This window comes from Neolamprologus brichardi, chromosome 4 (genome assembly GCF_056152115.1).
Source record: "Neolamprologus brichardi isolate AB-2024 chromosome 4, ASM5615211v1, whole genome shotgun sequence".
Lineage (NCBI taxonomy): Eukaryota > Metazoa > Chordata > Actinopteri > Cichliformes > Cichlidae > Neolamprologus > Neolamprologus brichardi.
The window spans coordinates 11,291,196-11,308,042 of NC_142107.1; the positions used below are offsets into that span (position 1 = coordinate 11,291,196).

At 38.3% G+C, this 16,847-nt stretch overlaps 1 protein-coding gene across 1 annotated transcript; it reads right to left on the reverse strand.

The window, feature by feature from the left end:
• Positions 1-374: 374 nt before the first annotated feature.
• LOC102787959 (nuclear GTPase SLIP-GC-like) lies at positions 375-15,478 on the reverse strand. Its single transcript, XM_087840422.1, has 14 exons — positions 15,408-15,478; positions 14,408-14,621; positions 14,085-14,315; positions 12,921-13,121; positions 12,671-12,843; positions 11,966-12,020; positions 11,789-11,876; positions 11,578-11,699; positions 2,006-2,160; positions 1,770-1,887; positions 1,519-1,638; positions 1,173-1,254; positions 1,010-1,091; positions 375-526 (listed from the first exon to the last, which is right to left on the reverse strand). The coding sequence occupies exons 1-14, from the start codon at positions 15,461-15,463 to the stop codon at positions 517-519; spliced, it is 1,707 nt and encodes a 568-aa protein (XP_087696548.1). The 5' UTR covers positions 15,464-15,478; the 3' UTR covers positions 375-516.
• Between the last annotated feature and the right edge of the window lie 1,369 nt (positions 15,479-16,847).

Consider the following 16,847-nt stretch of genomic DNA (forward strand, 5'->3'; position numbering starts at 1 on the left):
TAACTGCAACAAACAAGTATTTGTCATTAGAACTGTGATGTAAAATTGGTACCTTTTCAGTGGTGGATAAGGCTCAATGTTTATTTATGATAAGCACTTACATTAAAATAAATGTTCCCGTCCCAATGAACCAACAGTATACACATCAACTTAAAACATTAAATTATGATATTTAAAACAAGCAACAAAATCAAAATGCTTTTGGAAACTGTAATCTCAGACTCTTACAATTAAAACCATAAATCTCAGGTTTAAATGGGGAAATGCATTACATGTCTTCACGCTCTGCTATAAGTGATTAAAAACATACTACAAATTTTTAAATTTTTTTTAATTTAGTTTTAATTGATATCTATAATATTCAAGATGCTTTTTGTATAAAATTCATTAAAAAGTCAAAAGTACACATCAACACAACATTAAAAGAGAGCAAAACAAATATTACTGTGACAATATGTAAAGACCTCGTGTCTCTAATCAGTGTTTCCTCAGGGATGTCCTGTGGGTTATCAGGCCTCAGCTGTTTCTGTGGAGCAAATGAAAAATGGGTGCTGGATGGATCAGTTAAATTTAAATAAAAACCAGTGCTGTCACCGTTAATCTCGTTAACGTGAACCGATCCATGTTAACACGTCAAAACTGGCAAATCCCCGTTAACGAGTTAACGAAGATTAGTCCTTGTGAGGGGTTACTCGGCATTAGCGCGTTCATGCAGACGCTTTAACGCCGTCATCACGACTAACACGATTAATAATTAACTCATCTGGAGAACAGACTGATTCAAAATCCTCTGAATGTCTCTGTCAATGCATTTCAGCCAGTTTGTCCGAAGTTTGTCTATTCTGGACTACAGATGGGTTGAGTGCATTAAAAATGTTTATCGTGTTAACTTTGATGACGCATATTATCGTGATTAATGCTAACAGCACTAAAAACATTGTTCAAAATAATCAGAAAAATAGTTCATGATCACAGCCTTTTAAACAATTTGTGACATTTTAAGATTTACCCAGTGTGGTTACTTTTTTCATCTTGATCGCCATTAAGTTCATCACAGTGTTTCTTCACCATCTCAAGATGTTTCAAAACATCTAAAAACAAAGTATTTATTAAATATTTATTGTTAGTGTTTATATTGAGAGGATTCCTAATACTTTATATATTCTGTTTACCTGGCAGTGAGCAGGCCTCAGTCTTGAGTGAGTGTTCAATGGATTCCTTCATGGTTTCCTCCAGTGTCCTCAGGACAGTTTCCTAATTTATCATCAAAACCTTTGTTACTTTTCAGTTACTTTTGTTACTTTTTTACTGTTCAGACAATCCATCAAGCGGTGCGGCTTCGTAGCTTACCAAAGTCGTACTAAAACATTTTTTGACAGGTTTTTGAATGTCGTGTACCACATGAAACGGTTGGAGGTCAGTAAGCACAACCAGAATTCATACATAGGGCGCACTGGATTTTTGAGAAACTAAAGGATTTTAAGTGTGCCTTATAGTGCAAAAAATAAGGTAATTCACCTCTTTCTTACCTTTGTAGCATCCTTTCATGTTATTCTTGATTGTCTCTGTCAGACTGTTGTAGATCCATTTCTTTTGTGTGAGGATGATTTTGTTGAGCTCTGTCTTCATTTTTTTCTCCTTAGGAACATGAAATACAGATTAACATTATTTAAAACAGCATTAAGGTAAAATAACTACAAGTTCAGTGTTTGAATGACTTTCTAATAATAGCTAAGCTAACAGGTTCATGGATAGGGAAGTTCTTTTACCTCTGTCTGGAGAAATGTCAGTTGCAGTTTGACATTTTTGTACTTTTCAATCAATGAATCAGTGTTGAGTGAAAACGCATCAATGGCCCCATTGAAATTTCCACATTTTAGGTCGTTTCTGAATGGGGCAAAGATATGGTTTATAATAGCAATATTAGCAAGTTTATGATATATTGCAATTTGGATACATGTATTGTTGTACATATTGGTGCTGTTCAGAATTAGATTATTCTCACGGGAAGGTGTTTCTGAATTTTTCATCAATGCTTTCAGTCAAACAAGACGCTAATATCATGTTGAGGTCTTTTCGCTTCCCTTTTTTTGGTTTCTGGATGCCAACATTCCTAACTGCAGACTTTAGCGTCTTGTGAAAAGATCTGCCACTTGTTTTCTGAAACAAAACAGAATTTTTATTTAATTTTTTTTAAACACATGGTCACAAAGTATCCTGAGGTTTTGATCCAGTTGTAATTAAAACACATACACTGGGGTATAAGAAGGGCTTCAGTTTTTTTTCACATGCTTTTTTTGATTTTTCAACTCCCTCACTTAGGCATTGTTCAAAAGCTTTTGTAATGTCTTCAATTGTTTTTTTGACTCGATTAAGTTGGATGCTCAAGTTTCCCTCAAGGACTGCACACACATCGTTTTTTTGTTCAACCTGAAATAAAAGAAAGATCATTATTTAAAGCAGTAAAACATAACTTATTGGCTCTCTACTCGTTTTTGAGGTGGTCTTGACAAACCCAAGTTTTTATGAATCTCATGCATAAGTTCAGTCAGATAGGTCTGTCATCATTTCAATTCAATTCAATCTTTATTGGCAGACTTCATGTCCATAAAAACAAGACAGAAACACACACACAACCCCCCCCCCCCAACACAAGGTATAAACCATTAAATATATATATGTATATAAATAAGTATATAAAGCATTTGTAAAAATATAAAACCATAATATACATGAAATACAATTACTTAAAATAAATCAATAAATACACAAACACTTTCACCAGTGCTTTCTCAGACTGGATGAGTAACGGGAACCACTCACTGTCGGATCTGTAAGTGCTAAAATTATACTGTTACTCGAACCATCCAGTCGTTCTCTAAAATTGAACATTAACTTTCTTAAAAGTGCTTTAAAAGTCCAAACACCCACAGCTACAAACATCTGGTTGGCACTACCACTTCTAGGTATCCTGCAAAGGATTCTCATCGCATCATTATATGCAACATGCAGCTTCAGCATGCTACATTGTTTGTAGGATGACCACAAGGGGGCAGTATATAGCGGTGTGCAATACGCTTTAAACAAAGCCCCTTTAACTGGAAGTGAACAAAAGCTGAATTTGCGTGCAATAGTATTTGCCTGCACATAGAGCTTACATCGTTGTCTGTATATGTCATCATCATCATCATTCATTTGCTCAGTAATAAAGTGACCGAGGTATTTCACCTTTTTATGAACTTCAAGAGTTTTTGTGCCAGTTTAAACAAAGGGAAATTTAGCTGTTTATCCTGCTTGGTTGTACATATCAAAACAGCACTTTTAGCAGCATTGTACTCAATGTCATATTGCACACCATATTCAGTACAGACATTAAGAAGATCCTGTAACCCAGCACTGCTTGGACTAAAATCAACCAGGTCATCTGCATACATAAGATGATTTATCAATGTTTTACCTAATATACACCCAGTGTTACAGGCTCTCAGCTGTATGGACAAATCATCAACATATAAATTAAATAAAATTGGAGACAAAATCCCACCCTGTCTGACACCATTGCTGACACCAAAGGGGGCAGAAATACTGCTTCCCCATTTAACCTGCGTGTTCTGATGAGCGTACCAGTAAGAGAGAATCCTCACGATGTATTGAGGAACTCTATACTCCGTGTCTTCAATTTATCAAAAAGTTTTCTGTGGTTCACTCGATCAAAAGCCTTAGAGGCATCAATGAAACACATGAGGACAGATGAATTTTTAGCCCTATACAAACTGACTATTTCCTTGAGTGCATATATGCACATGTCAGTGCCGTGCTTTGGTTTGAAGCCAAACTGATTATCCAGAGAAGAGATGAACACACTAACTCTATCAAACAAGATTCTTTCTAACACCTTAGATAAAATACTGGCTAGTGCAATTGGCCTGTAATTATCCAAACAGCTCACTTTTGCAGCTTTGTCTTTCATAACTGGTACCAGTAAAATACACAGCATTGAGTCTGGTAATATGCCATGAATCATAAACCCAGTGAAACAGAGTGCTAAAAGAGGAGCTAGCCTTAAACTAGCATGTATTAAATGTTCTGCAGTGATGTGATCCAAACCAGAAGCTTTATTATCAGACAACCTATGAATGGCTTCATATACTTCATGTGTCCTTACACTTATTGTGTCATTACTCATGTCAAGATTGTCCTCATATGGATCACTTTTTATACAGTTAAACAACGCACTGTGGGACTTCCAGTTTATGTGACTATGGCGTAGGTCACACCGAGCGCAGCTCCTGCAGAGTCTAGTTATTATCTAGCATTTCCAGGCACATTTTGAGGGGTTTTTTTTGTATAGTTCCGAGACAAGACTGTTTTTGCTTTTTGTGTTTAGAATGTCGCGTAAGGTTAATAAGAGCGCAAGCACCTCTCAGCCGAACTTGCGGCCTGCTGCTAACACTGCATCCCCGCCTCGTGGTAAAACTTCGCCACTGCCTGGGTCGCCCGACACGCCGCTCGTCGATACGGAAAAGTTCACGAAGGCTGAACTCCTCTCTGAACTTCGTGAAGAAATTTCAACACTGTTTAAAAAGGAACTGACGGCAGCGTTTGCGGAGAATCTCACGTCTATCAGGTCCGACATACAGCAACTAAAAACGGACCTTTCCTCAGATATAACTACCATGGAAGGAATTTGCTGGCCTCAGAAGCACAGTTACGGAGATGGAACATTCTCTCTCCACATGCACGGATGATATTGTCCACCTCCAAGCCAAAGTGGATGCGATGTCAAAGGAGTTTGCCAAATTGGAGAATAAATGCAAGGATTTGGAGTCCAGGTCTCGCCGCAATAATATCCGCATTGTTGGTGTGCCAGAGGAGAACGTCCTGTCTGCTACAGATGTGTCCGTGCTGTTGATGGAGGCGTTTCAGCTTGGGAAGGAGCCGCTTGTAGACAGAGCCCACCGAACTTTGGCCCGCAAACCTAACACCGGTGAACGTCCCCGCGCTATGGTTGTGAAGCTGCACTATTACACGGACTGTGCTAGGATTCTCCAGAAGGCCAGGGAGCTGCAGAGGGTACAGATAAATAATATGACCATTTCTGTGTTCCCCGACCACACCGCTAAGACAGCACGGGCCCGTGCGGCTTTCAATGAGATCCGTCGCCAGCTTCAAATCCAAACATCATTGTGGTAAGCTAAGTTTGTTACTCTGCCAAACACTTGTTTTGTTTTACCTGTCTAATAGTAAAATATAATTGTGTTATTTTTATTTTTATTTGTGCCTTTCAATCTATTGAGAAATGACTCTGTTGGAGCTTTGGTTTGATACGGTTCGTTTCGTAGTCGGGAACGTTTTTGTTCAGATTGCTCCAGGTGGGAGCGTGAACTGCCGTCTCCATCGTTTGGGGATGGGGGCTTTTGCTGTGCAGGGGGGAGGCGGGAGGGTGTGTTTGACGTGTTATTATTATTTTTATTCTGAAGCTGTACTTCTGTTGTTGAAGAAATAAGTATTTTCTCTTTTATCTTTCTGCAATGATCAGCACTTCAGGTCAGTCCTTAGGCAATAGTGGTATTAGATTTTTAACTTGGAACGTCAAAGGTATGAATAGCCCAATTAAACGATCTAAAATATTCTCGCATCTTAAACGTTTAAAGAGTGATGTAATGTTTTTGCAAGAGACCCATTTGCGAAATAGGGATCATCTTAGGCTCAGGTACCCATGGGTGGGACATACTTTCCATTCAATGTTTAATTCAAAAGCCAGGGGGGTGGGGATCTTAATAAACAGAAGGGTACAGTTTACAGCCTCTGAGATTAAAGCTGACAAAAACGGGAGATATTTGGTTGTTGTAGGCACCATGTACAATGTACCCGTCCTCTTAGTCAATGTGTATGCGCCGAATTTTGATAATCCAGGTTTTACAGATGCACTTTTGAGTAGTCTCCCTTCCCTTGATACTCATCTTTTGATATTGGGTGGTGACTTAAACTGTGTTATTGATCCTGCCTTAGATCGCTCGAATCCTCGGACCCTGACCCAATCCTCTATGTCCAAGTCTATTTCAGAGTTTATGTTTCAGAATGGTTTTGTAGATCCCTGGAGGTTTTCTAACCCTACTACCAGAGCGTACTCTTTCTTTTCTCAGGTACATCAGTCCTTTTCGCGGATTGATTATTTTTTTGTGGACGGTTCCCTTATTCCAAAAGTACTGTCATCTACATATCATCCAATTGTCATTTCCGATCACGCACCACTTAGCGTTGACATCAAGCTCATAGCCCAGTCCTCTTTTTCCTCACCCTGGAGATGAACTCTTTGTTGTTTTCGGATGAGGGATTTGTTACCTTTATCAAATCCGCAATTGATGAATTTATGGTGTTTAACGACAGCAATACTGTTACGAGGTCATTGCTTTGGGAATCTCTTAAGGCATATGTGCGTGGGCAAATAATCTCTTTCTCTGCCCATTCCACTAAAAACCACAAAGCCAAACTTCAAACTTTGACTACACAAATTTGTGACATAGATAGACATGTTGTTGCCAATCCCACTCCTGATTTGCATAAAAGACGACTTGACTTGCAGACCGAATTTGATTTACTTTCTACGGCAGATGCTGAACGTCTTTTACTTCGTGCGCGTGCGACTTGGTGATAAGCCCAGAAGGCTTTTGGCCCATCAGTTAAAACGTCAGGCCTCTTCTCGATTAATTTCTCAAATTAAAGATGCGGCAGGCAACTTGGTCTCTGATCCAAAGGAAGTAAATGAGGTGTTTAAGAGGTATTATTCCTCCCTATATGAATCTGAATCTGCTGCTGACGCCTCTGAGGTGGATTCTTTTTTTAACGGTCTTACAATGCCCACTGTCGATCCTGTTATAGCTGAACAATTAGATGCCCCTTTTAGGTTGGATGAAATTGTGCATGCAATCAAGACCATGCACAATAGTAAGGCACCAGGACCTGACGGGTTTTCAGTTGAATTTTTAAAAACATTTATAGACAAGTTAGCCCCACTACTTCTTTCAGTGTATAATGAATCTTTTGAACGTGGTCTATTGCCCCCTACATTGTCTCAAGCACTAATTACTGTTCTCTTAAAGAAGGGTAAGGATCCTACGTCTTGCACCTCATATAGGCCTATTTCACTGCTGAATGTGGATGTTAAAGTCTTGGCAAAAATTTTAGCAATTTGCCTTGAAAAGGTTCTTCCTACTATTATTTCAGATGAACAGAATGGCTTTATTAAAGGCCGCCAGCTGTTCTTTAATGTCCGCACGTTTTTGAATGTCATTCTTTCCCAACACTCGACCACTAATCCAGAAGTAGTTATCTCACTTGACGCTGAGAAAGCTTTCGATCGTGTAGAGTGGAGCTTTCTCTTTGCGGTCTTACAAAGATTTGGTTTCAAGGACAGATTCATTTCATGGATTCGACTGTTGTACAAGGCACCCCAAGCCAGTGTCTATACAAATGGTGTTTCCTCCGGCTACTTCTCATTGTCACGCGGCACGAGACAGGGTTGCCCCCTGTCCCCCCTACTTTTTGCTATTGTAATTGAACCCCTATCTATAGCTTTGAAGGCCCTTCCTCATTTTCATGGTATTTCCCGGTCAGGCCTTGACGTAAAATTGTCTTTATATGCAGATGACCTGCTTCTTTATGTTTCTGATCCCTTATCTAGCATACCATCGATTGTGTCTCTATTAAACAAGTTCGGCTCTTTGTCAGGTTACAAAATAAATCTTCTTAAAAGTGAATGTTTCCCCATAAATTCTTTAAGTCTTACACATAAACAATCTGACATTCCTTTTAGACTTAGCCCTGCCGGCTTTAAATATTTGGGAGTTAACGTGACTCGTACTTTGTCTTCTCTATACTCTTCCAATTTCTCCCCTTTAATGACTCAAATTCAATCAGATTTTCACAGATGGAAATCGCTACCTTTGTCCCTAATTGGTCAGATCAATGCTGTAAAGATGAACATTTTGCCTCGATTGTTATTTCTGTTTCAGAATATTCCTATATTTTTACCTAAAACTTTTTTCAAAAAGTTAGACCACCTAGTTACATCGTTTTTGTAGGGAGGGAAACATCCCAGGGTGAGGAAATCATTATTACAGAGACTGACATTTGATGGTGGTCTTGCCTTGCCTAACTTTTTATTTTACTATTGGTCCTCTCATATTCACAAATTGACCCATTTGCTTGAATCTCAAGAACTGCTGTGGTGCAAACTGGAGCGCCTGTCGTGCACTTCCTCATCCTTAGAAGCTTTATTGTTCTCTCCACTTCCACTTAAGCCTTCTCATTTCACCCAAAATCCCGTGGTACAGTCTAGTCTAAGGATCTGGTCACAATTCAGGAGTCATTTTAAGTACATCTCTGCATCAGTACACATGCCCATCACACAGAACCATCTGTTTACTCCTGGCCTCATTGATGGTACCTATGTACAGTGGAAGCGTCATGGTATTAACACGTTTAAGGATCTCTATAAAGATGGCACTTTCTTAACTTTTTTAGACCTGTGTTCAGAAACAAATCTTCTGGCTGCCAATCTATTCCGTTATTTTCAGGCACGGCATTGTACTTCTGCTCTCTTCCCCTCCTACCCTCTTCTTCCAAATGTCCAACCGTGAGAGGAATTCCTATCCCTTAAACCCAATAAGAAGTCAATTATATCTTTAATATATAAACAACTTATGGATTTAAATGTCCATTCAGTTGCTAAAATTAGGGGGGCTTGGGAGCGGGAGTTAGGAGTAATTTTTTCGGATCAGCAATGGGAGAAAGCAGTATCCAATGTCCGTTATAGTACGTCCTGTGCCAGGTTATAACTTATCCAGTTCAAGGTGTTGTACAGGGTTTACTATTCAAAGTCTCGTCTGTCTGAGATTTACCCACAAGTGATGGAACAGTGTGAGAGATGTCATGCCACCCCATGTGACCTGGGCCATATGTTCTTTCTGTGTCCAAGACTCCATGGCTTCTGGAGTCAGTATTCAGTTATTCTTTCCAAGGCTCTTGGGACCCAAATCTGCATGGACCCTTTTCTAGCTGTTTTTGGGCTTCCAGTCAACACTGGTCTAACCGACCCTACACACTTCAAAATATTAGCCTTTACATCACTTTTGGCTAGATGTTGCATCTTACTCCTTTGAAAATCTTCAAAGCCACCTTCAGTTTCTTTTTGGTTTAGAGATGTGATGTCATTTCTTAAATTGCAAAAGATAGGCCTTGTGGCAAAGGGCAAATACAGAGAATTTTATCGTATCTGGGGCCCCTTCGTAAACTATTGCAAGTCATTAAATGCTCTACCAGCTGATTAATAACATATCCCCCCCCGCCCTTTTTTTTTGTGTGTGTGTTTTGGGGTTTGTTGTTTGTGTTTGTTTTGGGTTTCTTCTTAGGTTTTGTTTTGTTTGTTTGTTTTTTCAATTTTATTTAAGCGTGTGTGTGGGTGTGCCTGTGTGTGTGTATTATCGTATCTGTTCATGTAAGAAAAACTAAAAAATATGTGAGGGGAACAGATTGTATTATCATTGTAAACTAATGTACACTTGTCTCTCAATAAAAATATGAAAAAACAACAACAAAACAACGCACTGTAATGCTGTCTCCATAATGCTGCAATGTTATCTGCCCCAGAAACACCCTCAACAGTTGATGGTAGAGATGGTTTACAGTTATTAAGAGCTTTCACCTCTTTCCAAAAATCTGCCATATTATTACACAGCATTTTCCTGGCCAAAGAATCTGCTTTCAGCATTTGCTCATTTTTAGTTATAAAGCGAACAGCGTACTTATATCTGGCATTCGCACATTTTTTCTGTTCAAATTCTGGGCCTTGCATTTGTCTGCCTCTGTCTATTCATTATGTCACTTCCATTTTCCCACACTATTGACCTCATTACCCTAGTCCAATAATTTTTTCTTTGCCTTCTGCAGGCCAATCAGTCTCTGTTCTCTGTGCTTTTATATGCTCTTCTGTCATTCTGCCTTACAGACTCTCATCCATGCAACTCGCCTCCTCCCCATCTTCACCTCACCCTTCACTCAGAGCTAGGGCTGGGTATCGTCACTCATTTCTAGAATCGCTTCGATTCCGATTCACAAGGTCCCGAATCGATTTGATCCACAATTCGATTCGATTCAATTTGAATCGGGAAATTTTGCCTCAGACATAATTCAGATCATGCATCAGTACATTTCTATATTTTTACATCTATAAAAAGAAATCTGACACTTGTGAGACATAATCAAAGGTGTGAGCGTCACAGCAGATGCCTTTGTGTCAAAGTAGCTGAGGATAAAACACAGAAAAACATGAAGGTGATTTTCCTGGCCTGGGATTTTATAAAAATATTCTGCAGTCGATCAAAAACAAAACAAAACCATTAATAACCATATGAACATTATGTGATGATGCTGACATAAAGCAGAGCAAAGTTACAGCGGTTTTATTAGAGACACAGGTGAGCGTTTTGCAATTTTGCATAATTTTAAAAAGTTTAAATTTGTTCAGTATTGAACAGCAGAAATGAGGCTTTCTTTTCAGAAGTAAGTAAAAGGAAAAAACAGCGGCCGGCAGCGCTGTAAACAACGGTAGATTTGTGCATAACAAGCAAGCGAATAATGCAGAAAAAAGATTTTTAGACAGGAAACTGATCTTGAAGTACAGAGAGAGAGCTGTGCATGTAGTGTGATTTTATCGAGGTGGCAGCAAAACAATTAGAGGGAATTCATGACGATGTTTATGTGAAGCGTAGTTTGCTGCTTCTTTTGCTGCTGGTTCAGTCAATATTGTTTGGAGAGAGATACAAGCTGCAGCTTCAGAATCAGGACAAAAAGGGCGTAAACACAAAGCGTGGACCCGCCAACGGATCAGAATCAGCCAGCTGTCGGCATTCAGCCCCGACCGTGTCCCTGCCGTCGGGTGAGAAAGGCGACATCTCACTGATTCTGATCCGTCGGCGGGTCTGCGCTTTGTGTTTACGTCTTTGTGCAGAATCCGTGTACCTGCTCTCATTTACTGTTTTAGCTGTTTGGTGGTTGTTGAAATTTTGTGAGGTTTAACCTGAGATTCTGGTGTTTGGGCAAAATAAATTTATATTAAAAAAATCAATTCAGGATTTTAATGAATCGATATCACGTTATCCAATCGATTTTAATCGATAAATCAAAAATCAAAACCCACCCCTACTCAGAGCCCCATCCAAACTACCATCTTCACTACCCCAACAATCTAGACTCTCGGGGTCCTGTCCTAACTCCCATCATTTCATCTGTGCTCTCATTGGTTCACTGGAGTCTCATTGGTAAATAACTATTTAATCAAATTCTGTATCTCAATAAATAATATTCAGTTCTTCCAAATAATCTCTCACCTTTCGATCACTAATAATAAATTACCACATATAGACTTATGATGTCCAGTATCCCACATTTTCAGTGAAGGTCAGCATGCCTTACAATATATGTTAGTAAACTTTAGTGGCTATGAACATTTTTATTTTATGTATTTTTTATGACCTTTAAGAAGATTATGAATGAGGCTTTATTGCCTGATCTTACCAATTCTCCACTTCTGGCCCCTTGAATCAAAGACAGAATCCCATAAGCTCCAGACACATAGTTTAAGGTCTCTGAATGAGCGTCATTTAGATTTTTCAAAATTTCCTTAAGTTTCAGTATTTCTGTAAAGAATTGAAAAAGAAATATAAATCTGAGCAATACATTTTCTGTTACACAAAAACATACCATCACTGGTAGTGACTTCACCTACCATTGACATCTGGATTTACATTCTCCCCTTTGAGGAACTCTTTGGAGCTCACTGTGAAGACTTGGAAACAATCCTCACTGAAGTGATTCTGAGAACATTTTTGTTAGTCAGTTTTTATTTTTTGGGCAGTTTTAGAAGATAATTGTTTTAGATTTTGCTGTCAGATTGTAAATTTACCGTAATCATTTTCCGCTTTTTGAATTCCTTCATCACTGCATTCTTGGTTTTCTTTCTTTTAGAAAGGAAAAAAAAAAGGGATATAAAAGTAATTTATTATTAGTATTGAAATGAAAAATTTCTATTATTCTCATTTAAGGTGTAAGCATTTGTGTACATACTTAGTTGTGGCACCGTAAAGAAAACTTCCACTGAACAGTCTAAAACTAGATGAACTTATTTCAGCCTCAGTAGTTGAAAAAATAACTCCTTTTGCAGGTGGTGATAACGCCAAGAGCATGAAACAGGATACGCATTGTTCAGTTAGGTTTCAGAGCGAGCTGCGTGATGTGTTGTATGAGCACTTTCGGACTTCCTCCCTTTTTCTGGGAATAAATAAAGGTGTGAGAGCTGCACTTCTGTTTCAGAGACTGCATGACGGCGCCTCACTGCGTGTGCTCTCTCTCATGCGCATGATAATAAAGAATGTTCTTTACAGCTGAATGTGTCTGTGGACTTTGTTAATCAAATTTCCACAACAGTATTTATCTAATTAGAAACTTATTAAAACACATATCCATAGATTTTTTTTTAAATGTATAACTTTTAATAATGACTTTTAAACATTAAAGCAACAAAAAAGTGAATCATATGGTCACCATGTGTATCTGTAACTATCTGTGTAACTTTCTTTGTAATTTGATTTTTTTTGTATATTTGACTTACATATCATCTGGTTTTTCATGATCTGACTTGGTGCAGATAAAATGAATTTGTTGACACTCGCCACCATTTCCCAGCAGGCTGCTGGCATCTTCCAAGATGTCACAGGCTTCTCTTTCTGATGCTGCTCGAGTCATTTCAGTCACAATCCAAACTGTAGAACAACTGGCAATAAACTGAAAAGGAAATGAATGTATGTAAATTATAAATAACTAATGCTTTGAAGAAAGGTGACATGACTTCTGTGAATTACCTCTGTCCACATTTGATCTCTGCTTCTGTTAGAGTCACCGTTTCCAGGAAGGTCCACGAGTGTGACATGATCAAGAAAATCATTGTCTGGCACTTTGACAGTCACACACTTCACAAGTGGCCAGTACCACCTCTTTACTTCTTCTGTCTCATTTGACTCACTTCTTGTATATCTCACAAATTTTTCAGACAACCCTTCAGCCTGCAAAAACAAACAAACAAGACAAATACAAGTCAATTAAATGTATGTGCTCATAAAAAAGATTTTAATGATTGCATGAAAAAGAAGATGGGAAATTAAAATAAGACATCCTATCTCAAAAATCTGAAATGAAAACCAGGAAAATAAATCCAAAGTAATTTGATTTTTTTTATTTAAAAAAAAGAAAGAAAGGAAACCTTTTTCATATTTTACTGTGGATCACAGTAAGTGGCCTGGTTCTTATATAGTGATTTCTTTTACTGCATGTAAACATTTAAAGCACTTTATAAAACTTGCCTCATTACCCAAGCACTTTTTTCTGGGTATGTTATTTCTAGCTAACATTTACAAACATTCATTCTCTGATGGATGCATCGAAGATCAACTGGGGGTTTGTAGATATTTGGCATGCAGACTTGAGGGAGCCAGGGATTAAACCACCAACCCTGCGATTAGTAGGTGACCTGCTCGACCTTCTGAGCAGGAGTTTTACAAATGTGAAACTCTTCAACACCTCCACAAAGAAAACTGCAAGCTCCATAGTAACAGGATAATCAGACAGCAACAGGATAGTAAACCATAAAATTTTAACCACCACAATTTCACTTGTTTTTTTGTTTCTTGTTTGATGGATGTCAAACATTCTGGAAATGAGGCCTATTAACATATTGCCGACATATATCTGCTCAGCAATATCTGCTTCATCAGTGCTTTGTCTCTGTCTGCACTTTCCATTAGGGAGGCATTACATAGCGTGGACATCTTCCTGCTGCAAAGGTGCAGCATCAGGGTAGCTTAACGCTGCTTGGGTAACTATTGACTGCTCACTATGTGATGTTCATAAGCCAGACACTGCTATGTATCTCACCCAAACTGTGGTCTAATATATGCTTTAAACTGCAAGTATTCCTTTGTTCTAGAAGAAGAACCAGATTTTATTTTGGTCTGTATTACTGCACTTACTGAGTCACTTTCCAATTTTTTTATCTTGGGCTTCAGAAACTCTGGAATATCTCTGAAATATTTGTTGTCCATGAGGCTGTGAGTGGATCTTTCTTTCCACTCTTCTCCATACAGCGCTGATAACTTTCCATCAGGGTCAAGACAATCATCATTACCACCACCATCATCATCATCATCATCTTCATGATATTCAAGAGCCTGTTTTAAGGACTGCACCTCATTTTCCCAGTCCTAAAAAAAAAAATTAGATCTTAATTTTAGTAAAGCAGTTTTCTAAGACATTACTTTACTTCAAGAATCACCATATTCATATTTCATTTTACCTCTTTTGTAATGAACTCAATGTGTGCCTCATACTTTGATCCATTAGTAGCCTCCACCTTTATCATCACTGAGGTACATGCACTGACACTTCCAGAAGGCAACAGGCCCTCCTTATTTATGATGGCATTGATTAAAGAGCTCTTTCCAGCCCCAGTTTTACCAAAGACACCAACCAGGTGTCTCCTTTCTGTCTCCAAATCCTTGATTTTATCCCTGTTGAAAGAGTTTAAATATGGATTAACTCACCCATTCTTAGGAACATTAAACTTAAAATGTGGCAAAATCAGAAAGATTTCCAAAAGGTTGATTCTGTTCATCTGGACTTGGCGTTTTCAGTGGGAGAAACGTTTTATCACTAATCCAAGTGACTTCTTCAGTTTCAGCTGACTGCAGGTTTCCTCAGGCTTATAAACTAGCCCACTGAATGAACAATGGACTGTGAGGTCACTTCCTTGATGATTAATATGCAAATTGTCATGACCATTTATCAACAACCACTGATCAACTAATGGGATCTACTTACCTGGATGATTGAGATTTATTTTTGAAAATTTGTTTAAAAAAAACTATTACAATGTTTAGACCTGATATTTATAATTTCACGTCTCTGAAGACAACATGTGTGGAAAAACATGAAATATTAATCAGTATTCAAAAGCTACTGATCACCTCTGAAGTGTGAAATGATGGATTCTGGTACAATTCACCTTAACAATGGAATGAACTGAATCACAGCTCCATGTTGAGCTCTGACAGAGTTTAAATCTTTATACTAAATTACAGCAAAATGTTCCTCCAACTGTTTCTTTTTGCAAACACTTACTTTCTAGATTTTTTTTTTAAAAAAAATTGCCTTCCTAACCTTTCTGAGACATGGTGACATCAAATACAAAATTACCCAATTACTTCTTAAAATGGTGCATTTTCTCAGCTTAGGAATTTGATATGTTTTTGTGTTCTGTTCTGTCCAACAAAAAAAAGGAAACCTTTATTACTCACTTTAGGAAAAGTTTGAGCTTGTCACGGCCATGTAGTCCTTCACTGACATGTCTCATTATCTCTTTGACCTCAAACAGTATTTCTTTTTCTGTCAAAGTGAAAGTAAAAACTAATTAGTAGAAAACAGGAAGCAGTGTAATGCAAAATGTGGCCCACTGATATTCAAAAACAGTAAAGAGTGTGGATTTTACAAGTTCATACTATAGCTATTATATTTAAAAAATGCACATTAGTACTTTTCATATACCTGACTGTGATCCTGCTGCACAGTTGTATTGTCGTTTAGGAGGTGGTTGCCATTGGCTGGACTCACCCTGAAAATGATCTGAGTTTCTCTTTCCTTATTGGATAAAAAAAAATCTTTCAAGATTGAAAATTGTGATCACGGTGTATTTTAGATACACCGCAAAAATGCTGCAAAAATGATGAAAATAAATACATCAGATGTATTAATATGAGAATGAGACAAATTTTTCTCACCTTTTTCACTTATGGATGGCAAATCCTAAGAATAAATGTAAATATTTGACTTTCGTATTTGAAATTAAATTACTACACATGTATGCATATTTGAACTTATACAGGAAACCATCGCAACTGTACAGAAACAGTTTGTTCTTTACCAAACTGCGATTAAAAAAAATGGAAAACTTTCATATTCTTACCTGTTAATAAACATGATTGCATGAGTCAACTTTTCAGCCTCATTCAGTGCCAGTGACACAGACCTTGAGAACAGTTGGTGACCACCCCATCAATGGCAACCGCCAGCTGTTAGGCCAGGGGTAGGCAACTCCAGGCCTCGAGAGCCGGTGTCCTGCAGGTTTTAGTTGTCCTTGATCCAACACAGCTAATTTAAATGACTAAATTACACCCTTAACATTTCTTTTAGTTCTCCAGACGCCTTGTAATGAAGTAATCCTTTGATTCAAATGTGGTGACACAGGGTGATATCTAAAACCTGCAGGACACCCGCTCTCGAGGTCTGGAGCTCCCCACCCCTGTGTTAGGGTAAAATGTTGTATTAGGTATCAGGTAACTACATCAGTTGTTTAGTGGTTGGTGGTTGTAAGGATTTTAAGTCACAGACTGGTCTCTAGGCTTGTGTGACTGGGGCTTTACTTTGACTCAGGTCACTTTAGCGCAGTGGTTCCCAAACTTTTTTTGCTAGGCCCCCTTTGTTTTATTAGAAAAATGTTTGCCCCACCCCCCACCAGTAGAGAACGTGATTTAACTTTTTCTGCACCGCTGGGTGAATGAGACGCTGACAGATCATTTTTTTTCTTTCTATCGGGTTTGATTTCTTTACTCGAAGAGATCAAATTATTGGTGGGGATAATTCAATAATCGCTGGATATTGGTGGGGACATGTCCCTTCTGTCCATGCCAAATCTACGCCATTGGTTTCTGAATTAAAAATCAAGAATGTGGCATACTGTT

What these genes read in the sequence shown, in the direction of transcription:
- LOC102787959 (XM_087840422.1), bottom strand. Translation starts at nt 15,463, where the DNA reads ATGAGACATGTCAGTGAAGGACTACATGGCCGTGACAAGCTCAAACTT. An exon ending in AAAAATTGGAAAGTGACTCA is followed by an intron (nt 13,122 to 14,084) that starts GTAAGTGCAGTA and finishes TTGTTTTTGCAG; the next exon opens with GCTGAAGGGTTGTCTGAAAA. An exon ending in CATGAAAAACCAGATGATAT is followed by an intron (nt 12,021 to 12,670) that starts GTAAGTCAAATA and finishes CCTTTCTAAAAG; the next exon opens with AAAGAAAACCAAGAATGCAG.